This window comes from Pinus tabuliformis, chromosome 5_1 (assembly GCF_031772625.1).
Source record: "Pinus tabuliformis cultivar Carrire ecotype Pingquan chromosome 5_1, CPIR1, whole genome shotgun sequence".
In the NCBI taxonomy this organism is placed as follows: domain Eukaryota; kingdom Viridiplantae; phylum Streptophyta; class Pinopsida; order Pinales; family Pinaceae; genus Pinus; species Pinus tabuliformis.
In genome coordinates this window covers 813,154,552-813,168,855 of record NC_142305.1, presented here as the reverse complement: position 1 = coordinate 813,168,855, position 14,304 = coordinate 813,154,552, and the positions used below count along the sequence as shown (strand labels likewise).

Sequence of the window (14,304 nt, the reverse complement as noted above, 5' to 3'; positions counted from 1 at the left end):
TTAACTTCAAGGAGATCTTATTTTTCCATAATTTCAAATAAAAATTCTCCACTACTTGAAACTCTTTAGGGGTTCTTTTCAAATCAACATTTATCCTTTTTCTATCCTCAGCCTCCTTAAAATTTTGTCTATTTTTTCTTACCATCTACTCCATCTCTTGTAAAAAATCTAGTCTGAACAACAATCTATTCTCAAGTTGAATCCAGATTAGAGGAACATGACATTTTCACCTATATAAATCCTTGAAGGGGTACATTTTCAATGATTCCTGATAGATATTGTTATAGGTAAACTCTAACAAGTGTAGATAATCCTCCCACTTTGTAGGTTGGTTCATTACAGACATACAAAACATGTCCTCAATAATCGGCTTAAATCTTTCTATCTTCCCATCCATTTGTGGATGGTATGTAGTGTTGAAGTTTAGTTACCTACCCATCCTGGTAAATAGTGAAGTCAAAAATTTTAGGTAAACTTGAGACCCCTATATTATATAAAAAAATTGTGTATACCATGAACCCTGATAATTTCCTTCATAAATATGCCAACCACTTTTGTTTTGTTATATGTAGATTACACATGGATTAAATGGGCAACTTATGTTATTTAATCAACTACTACCATACTGGAATCATAGTGTTTGCATGTTTGACACAAACCAATATTAAAGTTCTAGAACATTACTTCCCACTTCCACTTTGGTATGGGTAAGGAGTTTAATAGTGCAATGGGGTGTTGATGTTGGGTCTTCACCTATTGTCATTCTTGGAACCTAGGCAAATATTTCGAAATTTCTTTTTTCATCCCAAGACAAAAGAACTCTTTTGTAAGGTCTGTAATCATTTTATTCTACCTCAGATGACCTGCGAAAGGTTTCTTATGATGGTCATCCATTATCAATCTCTTAATTTTTTCTTGATATGGAATAAAAAATATATTTTTATATTTAAAAAACCTTCTTTGGCTAATTTTTATAACTAGTCCATTTATCAAAACCATATTTACTTTTCATATAGTTACATATTTGATTATATTTATGATCTATTAATCTTTCCTCCTTAACTTTCTCTAGAAGATCTATTGCATTTTCTCTTATTGAAATCTCATAGATTTGTTTCAACTTTGACTTAAGGAATTTACCACCTCATTTTATTTTCCCTTTATGTGGTTAATATCAAAGTGATATTCGCTCAAGAAGGCTATCCATCTTTATTTCCTTGCATTCATATTGGGTTGGATAAAAAATTATTTTAGACTAACATGGTTAGTAATTAATGTGAATTTCCTTACAATTAAATGTGGATTACAAATGCTAATTCAAATTCCAAAACTCCATAATTTTTCTCATGTTCTTTTAATTTTCAAGAGTCATAGGAAAAAACATGCGCCTTCTACATAAGCACTCGTCTTAGACCTTCCATTAGGGGAATTTTGAGGTCCAAAATGTGCCTCCTAAGGAAATTATAAAATAATAATGGAAATAATAAAACAAGATTAGATTACATCATCAAATTGTAGAGGGAAAAAAGAAAATACTATTTTTTTTAACTCATATTTTCTACTTATCTCCCTATGGGTTTACTCAAATTTCGAGAAATAATACTTGTTAGATGTAGATTTTGATTCATCATCTAAGGAGTACCCATGTTGCATACTTTTGATGAACCCTGCTACATGAAAAATGAGAAATACATGAAAAACATGGTTGCAATCATGTTTTTTCATGTATGTCTCATTTTTCATGTAGCAGGGTCCATCAAAAGTATTCAACACAGGTAGTCCTTGGATTAGGAATCAAATTTTTCATCCAACAAGTACTCTTGCTCGAAATTCGAGTAAAACCTTAGGAGATACATTGAAAATATGAGTTGAAAAAGTAGTTTTATTGTTTTATTATTTTTTTAACTTTTTACTTTTTTACCCCAAAAATGGTGAATCATCCACCATGGTTGACATCATCATCTTGAATCCTATTTGTCCTTATAAAGTTTATTTTGGTTGTACATTTTTCTTAGGAGGCCCATTTTAGACCTAAAAATTCCCCTAATTCATGCATCCATCTATACACACTTGATTTTTTTTTTGGATCTATTATTTCAAGCATTAGAGCAATAGTAAGTATATTTTTTATCCATTAAAATTTCACCCATTTCTTCTGAAAGGAGGTTATAGGATATGACAACTTCTAGAATCCTTGTATAAGCATGGGATAATAGCCAGTTAACCCCATACATAATCTTATATCAGCTACGTCTTTCGATACTGTCCAATCAAGAATGACTTTCACCTTTTCAGGATCCACAATTATCCTTTGTTTTGAAATTACATGGTTAAGATATTGTATCTTTTCCTAGGAAAATTTTTCATATCGTTGGGGTTCCCGCAATGTTTGGACAACTATTTCTAGATGTTGTTATTTTTCCTCCAATATCTTGGAATATATCAGTTTATCATATATTAAAATTAACACAAACTTGTGTAGGAATGTGTTGAACACACTTTTCATTAAGCACATGAAAGTGGCAAGTGCATTCATAAGTCTGAAGGGTAACACTGTAAACTCATAGTGTCCATATTGGGTTCAAAAAGTTATTTTCGATATGTCTATCTCTTTGATCCTTAACTAGTGATATCTAGGTGTGAGGTCTATTTTGAAAACCATATTTTCCCAAATAATTTATCAAATAAATGATCAATGTGTTCTAAAGGATATTTATTTTCAACTGTTAACTTGTTCAACTAGTAATAGTCAATGCATAATCGGAATGTTCCATATTTTTTCTAGACAAAATGGACCAGAGCATGACATGGGGACACTTTGGGCCTAATATAACATTTAATCAATAGTTATTGTAGCTAGATTTTAGTTCCATGAATTTTTATACAACCATCCAGTACAAGGCCTTGGATACTAATGTTGATCTCGATACTAATTCTATAAAGAATCTATTTCTCTCTTAGGAGATAACCTAATATTTTCTTCGAGAAATACATCGTGATAATTTTGCACCACCTTCAATTCATCTATAACAATTTAACTGACTATTTCTGAGGATTATTTTCCACTTTAATAGCAAAAGTTGACAACCTTTCTGTGCATATTTCTTTAATTGCAATGAGGATATTTGACGTACCAAAACAAGCTGAGGTATTACTCCTATAATTTGTGTTTCTCCATTGTTTGTAGTTCATGTAACTATTTTATCAAGGCAATTGATAATTTCTCTATAGATTTCAAGCTAATCCATGCCTACTAAAACATTGTAAGATCGCAATGACATTATGTTTAAATTTACTCTGTTTTGTTTCCCATTCAACACAACTGAGCAAGCCCATACCAAGTTTGCAACCATTCCTTTTACACCCATAGCCAATTGAATTAGCTAGGGACTTTTGTATTTCTCCGCAACTAATTTGTAGTTTTCTATAACCATAGGTATAACATTAATTAGGCTACCACTACGATCAATTAATATAGTGACAGGTTGGTCAATAATAGTACCTTCTATTTCCACCATGTCGGATTGGTGTTTTACCTTACACGCTTCCAAAGCTACACCAATGTGTTGAATGTTCTTGGATACATCATTGATAGTGCATGCCTCTTAAACATTCTAAACATGTCACACTAACCTAATGTTACAGGGTAGGTTTTGTAAAAGGTGATGTTCACTACAACCCCAACACTTGAAGGGCTCTCTATCCTTTCCATTCCATCCCTTGTTAGGATCAGTTTGTTTAGACACAATCTAGGTTTGAATTTGGTATTTCTTGAACTAATTATTATTCTTGTTGAGACTGTGACTTTTACCCCCTTTACCAAATTGTTTTGGTTTTCCACATCTTACCCATTTTCCAATTTTCATAGCTTAATCCTTTTTTTTCTTAAGTCAAGTTTTTGAGTTCTCACTCTTCTACTTGGATTTCTCATAACACATAAAAACTTTATAGATAACCTCATCCATAGTATTGGGTTATCATGTTCAATTCACTCTAGGAAGGAGATTGAAAGAGAGTTTATGAACAATTAAATTTCTCTTTTTCTTCTTTTATGTAAGGTACATATCATAAAAGATGTGCGAATTCAGTTATAAACGCGCCCATGGACATCTTTTCTAGCTTTAGATCATGAAAGTCTTTTTCCTTATCACCAAAATATCATTTTGAAAGGTATTTTTCCTTGAACATCCACTGGAATTCCTGCTAAATAACCTGCTTTCCTTCGATATTGTGAATTTTTCTTACCTCTTCTCACCATCGGGATGTTTTCCCTTGCGATTGGTATGTGGCAATTTTTTCCTTTAATTTGGTGGAATAGTCATAAACATGAAAATATTAGTTAATATTAAGTATTTAGGATTTTTTTGATTCCTGAGATTCCTTGCCATATGTTCGGGGTATGATTTTTATAAATTTTCCATGTGGTTCCACCTTGGGTTTATTTCAATATTTAGAATGAAATTTAGACAAGCTATGTTCTTCCTCCTGAAAACTTCCTTCTTAACATTCAACGTCCCTTCCCCATATCTCATTCTGATGTTTCTCCATTATATTCTATCTCCTTCCCTACTTACACAACCTTGGTATTTGATTTGTCAATTAGATTTTGGATTAACTATTCTTGTTCCGCATTAAAATTTAATAATAGTTCATCGCTAACACAAAGGTTGATAATTGTTGTTATCAATTATCTCATTATGTTTAATAATTCACTAGAAGGGAAAAGAGCTTGCTAGCCTAGGTGTACATAAACATGTTTCCCATCTATGTGAGTACCATCATGAAGATATGTCATGATATATTCTCTTTACTTCTTCTTTTGCTATATTAATTGTGCAAGGTCAAAAATTTCGAAGTTAGATGGAATTCATGGTCAGAAAAAAATCCTCAGTTTTTTAACCTTTCTTTGATACCACCGATAACATCGCTCGTAAATATTGATAATATTTTATAACAGTGAAAGATGATCTATATATATATATATATATTAACTATTGCAACCAAGGAGTCTTATACGGGAAATGTTCAATTCAGTCTCAAGAAAAACCAAGAAATGTTAAGCTCTTATCCTTTTTGTTTTTATTTAATTGCGTTTAGATTAGAGGCCATAAACCTTCCTTACTATAACATTTCCACCAAATATCTTGTAGATCAATTACCATATCTTCAAGTTATACTTTTGCTTCTAACACTCCATATGTGTATATTCTCACTATTTTTTTCCATACATATGTTTTATGTGTCCACTCCCAATGAAGTCAATAACATAGTTCTATTTGTTTTTAAATTAAAAAATGGGTCCTAAATCCCTCCTAATGAACATATGTTTTAAGTAGACCCACTCAATTTCAAAGTATGAGGATCTTGGTTTTGGTTATGAACAACTTTTCTAAAATCCGATAAATTTTAATACACCTCCTTCGTCATAGTGTCATCATGTTACCATAGAGACATTCCAAGGTCTCTCAATTCATTATATGGGAACAACAAGGTATTAAAGGTTCACACAAAGTAAATTTCATAAGGTTTAATAGGCTTTGGTACACATTACCTCTATTACAAAAAATGGTATGACACATATTTTTTTTCATTATAAATTCTCTAGATAATGATGGGTCTCATGCAATATTGTACACACATGGCAACACATTGGAGTTTTTGTCATCGATCACTATGCTCTTTTACATGTATTAAGATAAATGGTCTATGATTTTAGGGTTTTTGATCAACGACAGAAGGAATTAGGGGCTATTTTGGAGTAACTACCCTAACCCTCTTCATCACTCCAATTTCATTTGCATTCTCTTGCATTAAACAATGAGCTCTGCAACCTCATTTTTATCTATTATTTCGTTAGAAATTTCTCTACCATGATGATGGTTGACTCTACGGACCTATTGGACACGTCAGGATTCCATTTATTTTATAGGGAATTATGGTGGTGGCCATAAGATATTTGACTTCTATAGGTTAGGGTTTTTCTTTTCTGATTCTTTTTCTCTGCAACTACTTACGCAGATTCATTTCCATTAGCCTATTGAAATTCATATCTATTGCAATTTTATTTTCATGTAATTATAGTGTGTATGCTCTCACTTTAGAATTATTTTTGCAGCTACTTCTCTTTCGAAAGGGTACAGCGACAAGAGGCACCCTCTAGCACTAGGTTTCTTTGGATTTAGTTAGCTTTTGCATTATGACTAAAATAACATATGACATGTAACAATTTTATTTTTATTAACCCTAGGTCCATTTTCCCTTTTTCCTCTTAATTTCAAAATTTACTTCTTAAAATATGTAATACAACATGGCTTAAGGAGTAGAATTTAGCATCCCATACCCTCTCTAAGAAGGTAAAATTCTCAGTCATATTTTTCTTGACCCATAATATTTAATTTGAGGGTTTGCATATAATTCTCGTTTCTTTTTGCATTGGTCCCTTTCTTTTAGGGTTCTAAAGTTAGTCCTTTTCCATTAAAAGTTGTTTCTTCCCTATTGGTTGACCCCAGGCATGACTATCTTCTTATGGGTTACCTTTTTTATGGATTTCATGCTCAACTTGCGATATACTAGCTTTTTATGTAGACTTTTTCTTGATGTCCAAGGTACTAGCCCATCATCGCCAAGAACCTTTTTTGAGCTTCTATTACTTAAATTTTTATATCAATAATGGAAATTTTTTCAACGAGCTCTCCACCTTTCCTAAGCTCTTGTGAAATTTATAAACATATGTATATTTTGAATTATGTATTGTTTAATGCATGCGCCTAGTCAGCGCTTGTGATGAGGGTTCTCCAAGAGAAAACTTGAAAGAAAATATAAAATGTTTTTACTTATAATTTTTGTTAATTCTTCCATGGTTATAACATTCCATCTAACATTTTTTAGAGTGTTATTTGGCCTTAAACTTTGGCCACAATCATTATTAAATGACAATCATTCTTGAATATTAATGCAAGCATTTTTCCTCTATGCTATTTTTATTGAGGATTTGTCAAAATAAAACTCTTCAATGTATGTCATTGCATTGATATTCTCATGAATATATATAAATGTACATTTATTCCTTTTTCTAATATGCATGTAAATACTACCATTTTAAATACAGGACACAAAATACAATTTTGGCCTTTTTGTTACTACTTATCTTGATGAATGTTTAAATATTTCTTTTTTTGTTCGATTACACATATTTATCTTAATAAGGTTTATATCTTTTGTTTCCAAGAGTAATTTTATTATTCTTCTCTTTAAACCTCTATTATTATTGTCGATATCTGCTTAGTTTCTTGGTCATCTTATTCATATATTTATATAAAAACAACTATATATATATGTATAGGAATATACATACTATATTATTTTTTGTGGCTCTTTAGTCCATAGGACCTATCAAGACCTATCATGACACCTGCCTTTTCTTTCGGACACCTAACTACCTATAGTATATGACTATCACCCACCCAGGTAGGTTGACATACACCTTGTCTACTAGTTTTCTTGTGGCAACTAACTTGGCTCAATCCTTATTATGATATCTAGTAATTGCCAGATACTATATATGTGATTTTTTTAACATTTTTCTTAAAGAGTGCATCACCATTACAACTCATAATGATAACGCATAACTATGCTGGTAGGGTTAACTAGAAAACTTCTCCATTTATCACATTCTCAGTAAAACCTTACATGCACACACATATTCCCCAGAACATATAGTACAAGAGTTTACCTTGCCACTATGAACATCCTCCAGTGACTACAATCAGTTACCCATAATTTATCATTTATTCTTTAACCTTATACAAGTTAGAAATGTGTAGAGTAATGCTCATTCACAAAACTTCAGGCTACACAGTCACGATTTTACAATAAATATGAAAATACAGATTCAAACATTTTAGTTTACTCTCTCAGTCATATCTATTCAATAGTAAATTGAACTTATAATATTACTTATCTAAGCTTTTCCTGGGAATGTGTGAAGGGCTCTGATGTCCCAACTCTAAATTGTATTCCACAACTAGTACCCTTGAGCTCTACTCCTCTCTGTCAAAAAAACAACTATGAAAAGTTTTAAAATCTTTTATCATGAACTATTAAATCAACGTATTAGTATTTCTCTATTTTTTGGGTTCAAGAAAATATTTCTCTCCCATTAGTTACACTTCAGGAATAATTCTCTCCCCCATAATTTTCCTCTACATAATTCACTTCATGACATTTATATACATCCATCCTTTCTTCGGTTGGTCCACCACTACCAAATTCAGCTAAATAATGGTGTCATGAACCCCATTTCTAGACACAACCTTTTGGTCCTTATTTATTAGTCCCTGCCCTCAGGCATGGACTATTGTAATCGTTCGCGAGCTATTTAGCATTAATTGACCTGCTTCTGATGCCCGGTCATCAACTATATACCAAGTTTTTTGAAGACATATTTATAAATCACCTTATTTGGCCTCCTCCCGAGGACCTAACGTAATCCGAAGCTAATCCCAACCTAAACCATATGTTAAAGCAATTAAGTGCGGTGCATTTTCGGCTAACCGTCACGGGTGTATGGTTTTAATGCTAGCATTACTTCTGGCGGTTATGCAAAGGTGGTGTTCCCTATTACAATGTACGCGCTCTGTGGAGAGGTCCTGCCCTACACCCGTGTCTTTGTGCATGCCCTGCACCCGTGTCTTTGTGACGTCGGCCCACTGCATCTCATTAAATACACTGCTACCCTCCTGGTTTTGGATTGCTCCAAGGCAGAGCGTTCCCAGACCCTCTAATGCTCTCTGCAACAGCAGACGGTTCCTGTAGCGAGAAGCAATGAACAAGGTGAGATTTCTAATGTGAACCTGATCATTCCTACTGTGCAGTTAATTATTCGAAATTTCGAGGCGCTGAAATGGGGAATCAATAAATTTTGTTGAGTGAACAAATGTTCAGATATTCTCGACATACCGATTGCCAAGAAGGCGATGCATCCGAATAATGAGATCCTCCTCGTCCGCGGAAATCCGTCCGCGTTTAATGTCAGGACGCAGGTAATTCTTCCAACGTAATCTACAACTCTTTCTGCACCGGTTAAGACCTGCAACAAAAATTCTTTCCGCTCTTTCTGCACCGGTTAAGACCTGCAACAAAAATTCTTTCCGCTTGTTAGCCTCTGAATAAATATTTATGTCTGCATAAATAATATCTATACCATAACTGACAACTAACTGACTTGCTGTCGCTGGGACAGTTCAATTGGCTTTAGTAGTATAGTGTAAATCATGAATAACATGATTACTTGATAGAATAGCAGTGGGTTTGGAAACAATTACCTTGAAGGACTCGAGGAGCTGAGGCCTTGAAGGACTCGAGGAGCTGGGCTTTCTCACGATTAGAGGCCGTGGATTCTCTGACCAGAACAATTGTGGGATGGCCACTAGCAATACTAGCTTTCGCAATATAGCGACTTTTTTGCTGGTATTTCCTGCAGTTCAAAGCCGTCAATGACTGTTATCCTTTCTATGAATTCCCAATATGTTTATTCTGTTATTAGAAGTATGATCAAATTTATGTTGTTGAAGATCACTTTTAAATATAGCTTTTTTTATAACAGTGCTTTAGAGTCTAGACACCTACGCTTAAGAGCCTTCTCGAACTTTGTTTTTCCTTTCTAAGAATTTACACTTGTCGGACACCTCTGCTAAAGAGCCTTTTTCAAAATTTGTTTTTCTCTTCCAAGAATTTACACCTGTCAGCCTTTTTCTTGAATAGCATTGATCTGGTAGCCTGTTAACTTGCTTTGCCTGGTGACCAGAGAACAAGATCAAGAGTTAGATGCGCTTAGTGCGAGTGTTGAGAGACTTGGCAGTGTTGGTCTCACAATACATGAGGAGCTCATGGGACAGGTGAATTTTCTTGGGCATATTTGTTCCTTTGGTTATTAAACTGCTAGTACTATGATCTAATGCATTCAAGTGATCGAGTTCATCAGTGTTTGCCTATCAATTCTTTAAAGAAGTGAATCATGTCGACTGATGCGTACCACAAATCTGCCTTTGCCTGCAGGAAAGAATTTTGGAGGACCTTGACCAAGACATGGACAAAACATCAAATAACATCAAATAGACTGGATTTTGTTCAAGTTAGTTCTATGTGAACACCATCGATTTGTTTCCACTCGATTCTTTATCTAAACACTGATTTTCGTAAAATGAATCCTCGCATTCTCAATGTATACTACGTAATATATAAAGTGGATTCTCCTCTCTTTATATTTTTTGTTTGTCCAGAAGAATTAAAAGACATCAAAATTAATGAAACTGAGCCTATAGGAATGTACTATCTGATTTATCTGTTCAGATATATATAGAGGGACATCAGAATCGGAGGCTACTCTAGGTACTGCTCTAAATTCAACTTGAAAGCATTACTTATCAAAATTCCTAATTCAAAACATTCTTCTGTGCAGAAAAAAATCGCTTTGCTGATGAAGAAGGCCGGAGCTCGTACCTTTTTTATCCTTAGTAGGCACTGGAGCTGGAACTTGCACATACATCATGAAACAGTAATGAGCTACAAATATAAAATAAGACTTCCAAGAGCCAAACTACATGGTCGTTACCTGAACAAATACCATCATCAGAAGACATATGAGAAAGAGTTTGCTTGCAGAAGCCATGGGAGCTGCTGACACACGAATACAAGAAAAGAGAACCTTCGTTCTCTGCATGGACACTGTGGCTCTCCTTCCAGCACCTGTCGTTTGAAACACTCAGTTAAGAGAAGCCTTCGTTCTTTGCATGGGCACTGTGCCTCTCCTTCCAACACCTGTCGTTGGAAACACTCGACCAAAGCAACTTACCGGCCGGGAATCACTTTCCAATGACGGGACCTGTGTACCCAATTATAAATGAATTCACCTTCCCAGAATCATTAAATTGTTTAGTGACTAGTTAAACACAAACGCTACAGTAAAATTTGACTTAAAAGTAATGTTTAAATTAAAGAGTGAATCTCCTCTAAAGATTTAACAAAATATTTGCAAATTCTTTTCGAATTTGAATTGAAAAGACAAGTGCCAAAGTCTTCTACTCTTTATTCTAAAGATTTAGGGATTTTTTTGTAGTTCAAAATACTTTTTTAACCAATAAATATAGTTATGAATGTTATTCTGTTATGTATGTAATTGTAGAAGTATGTAATTGTAATTGAAGCCGTCATCTTCGAAACAAATAAAAAATAAAAAATAGTGATAATTTAAACAGAAAATTTCTCAGGAACGTTGTAACATTAAAGAACGACATCCTGTTGCAAAGGAAATTTCCCCGAATTCACTAAATGTAATACAGTTTAAATTACAGACAAAAATATTCAATAGATCTAACAGGATGACTCCAATTTGCTGTAGAATTAACTATTACCCATAATAATTCGTGTAGATTATTACACCTAATTGTAAAGCTCTATTCAAATGTTCTTCTTGAAAACAAAAAATGGTGTTGCATTCAATTGCAAATGAATATTATAAAAGTAACCAGTGCTCTATTTAGCTAAATTACAAGAAAAATTGCTCTTCAAATAATAAATAATAAATTTAAAAGTAAATTTCTCTAAAGATCCAAAATCTGAGATAAGAAGATAATTAGAAATGTCCCTATGTTTTCTTCCAAATAATTATGGAGACCCGGACCTTCGATGATTACAGTGAAGAGGTTTCAAAAACACAAATTGGGAGAGAGACATACCATATTAACGATGACTTTACACCTCACGGACTCAGTTGAAGCTGACTAACGCTTTTGTCGTCTCGCTGCACCGCATTAGTATGGTATGGTTTGATTCCTAGACAACGTTAATCTTCAAAAAAAAAATCAACGCAGAGTTCGCAGCAACCTTTGTCTTTGTCTCACAGCTGCTCCACTTCGCTACAATTTCTGTAGTGAGTCAGTGCTTTTTTGTTGTACTAATCAATCCTCATCTGCCTGCCGGTATCTGTTTTCGCATATATAATCCATTCCTACACTTGGTGGACTAGAGCACAGCACTACATCTGATCGACCTTTGTTTGGTTGGCTTCTCTTTCCCTAACCTAGTGCACTGCACTATAAATCCCTTTGTCAAGTCACCTACCTTCTTTATATCGTGGGCAAGTTCCATATCGCAGACAGGAAGGCAGGGCGAAGGCAATTCCTGCCTGAGCAACTTTCTATGTAACAGGCGGTAACGAGAAGGCAGGCCCGAACGAAGACAGGCAAGTCTTTTTATTGCTATGAAGAGAACAAACTTACTCAACGAGCAAGGCAAATCCTGAGATCTGATCCTGTCGCCTGTACAGATTCTCTGTTAACCTGAATTCAGTTCTCCACCAAACAAACAATATTGAGCTGCTTGCCGAGCAATATTGAATTGTTTCATAGCCGGGCTGATATGCTTCCATCTGTAATGCACACATGCCTGTAGTGCGTAATAGACAGGCTCAACTTCACGCAGGGACTCGCTGCGTCGCAGCTCCCCTTGTTTATTTATTTACACAAAACGATCACTAATGGTACATAATCACTTGTTATGTGGCTAATCTATCTTTCATATTCTTGTCTTTAAATATGCATATATATGTGTTAATTTAAAGCGCATATCGAAGTTAACGCCATGGTTTTACTTCTCCCACATTGCAACACCCTTGGTTCCAATATAATACTTAGGAAATGTAAAAGGGTCCTTTTAACCTTGAAATCATTCACTTATGTTACTCATGTATGTTATATTATTTGGGTTTATGGTGTTGAGGTCATTCAGACCTAACCCACCTAAACTGATCTATGGGTAATTGTAGTTGACATCTTTCCATGTGCCATGGTCCGTTAGCTTGTATTTTTTCATGGGTAGCTTGCTACAATAAGCATGGGTTCTACCCCCTTTCCATATATCACATGTACCTTTTCACACCTGGAACCCACTAACATGGGGAATGTAGATCCCATCTGGTATGCACTAGATGTGGGAATGAGGATCGAATCCTTTGTTGCCATATACGTTCCTCCCATGTGATTATCACCTGAATTTTTCTGTCCACTTTGTGCGTGAACGGTGGGATCATGAACATGGAGATCAATGGTGGTTATTATTTCACTCAAACCCTAAGCATAATATTTTGTTGATGTTCCATTTTTTATTTTCATTAGTTGTATTCATCCATTCGTTTGCTTGAAACCATGGTGCTCGTTCTAGGAAGATGACCATTTTCTAATGACTTGTGGTGTGGCATTTTGTCTCTTCACATATTACTAGCCAAACTATGAATCATCCCTGAAATGAGTATTAGTTATTTCAACTCATTCAATTATTCCATTTTATGCTGGTTTGGAAATCTCATACAAGGATTAATTTTTGTTCAATCGGGTTTTGTATTTTTCTTTAACAGTCTACGCCTAACATTCCTGCTAGAAGGTGTCGTCGCCATGGTGTGAGGTTCCCTCCATGTCTTCCACCTTCTCTCATTTATCTGAGTTTGGTGGTGTTCCATTTTCGATTTACTATAATTTTCCATTAGTGTTATTTCTCCTTGTTTCCATTGCTCTCTGTGATGGTTTGGGATTATGTCTTCTTTTTTAATGGGTTCCTTGGTTACTTCACAGGTCTAATTTTCCAGCTTTTCTCAATTACAAGAGGTCAGCATTTATGTGTAGTAGTCCAACGTGGCACATTTCTTCGACAAGGTTAGGAGAAATATCTCCGTAGGTTATTGGGAAATTTTCCATTACTCTAAAACCTAGATCTTTCTCATATGTCTAACTTGTATTTTTTTTCTTTTCTATTCCTCAACCCTCAGCATTCTGACATTCTTGGAGGACTAAAACTATCATCTGGTTCATTCTCATACAGGTAATATGGGGTTTTGTCTTTTATTTTTAGTCGCATTCTTTTGACTGCACCTCATATAAGAATTTTTATGGATTGTATTGTATGGATTTGTCTCCTCCTGGCCTCGATTCATATGACTTCAAACTAGAAAACACACACTTACTAATTTAACTTCCCACTGCAATAGGTCAGTTTACCCCTCCTACTCAGTTGCCAATGATTCACTTCCTGTTACGATTTCATGTGGTCTCATTACCAATTTTTTATCAATAGATCAGTGTATGATTTTTGTTGTCCACTCAATTCTCCTAGATGGGTGCACAGATTTCGGTTTCTACCAAGGTGCACATATATTGTATTTTCTATTCATAATGTAAACTTCCACGGGTTATGCAACTTATTAATGTATAATATATGCTTTTGTCGTGATACCTGTCCACGTGGAACTGTGAA

General features: G+C 34.4%; 1 protein-coding gene across 2 annotated transcripts; it reads left to right on the top strand.

Annotated features, from left to right (window-relative positions):
* The first annotated feature begins 8,824 nt into the window (after nt 1-8,824).
* Nucleotides 8,825-10,717, top strand: LOC149167407 (syntaxin-61-like). Of its 2 annotated transcripts, none has more exons than XM_089431532.1 (4): nt 8,825-9,041; nt 9,806-9,896; nt 10,057-10,132; nt 10,460-10,717. In XM_089431532.1, exons 1-3 carry the CDS (start codon nt 8,989-8,991, stop codon nt 10,114-10,116), a joined length of 204 nt encoding a protein of 67 aa, XP_089287658.1. In that variant the 5' UTR covers nt 8,825-8,988; the 3' UTR covers nt 10,117-10,132; nt 10,460-10,717. The 2 variants fall into 2 exon arrangements, with proteins under 2 accessions (XP_089287658.1, XP_089287656.1); XM_089431530.1 differs by having other exon boundaries at nt 8,825-9,468.
* Nucleotides 10,718-14,304: the final 3,587 nt, after the last annotated feature.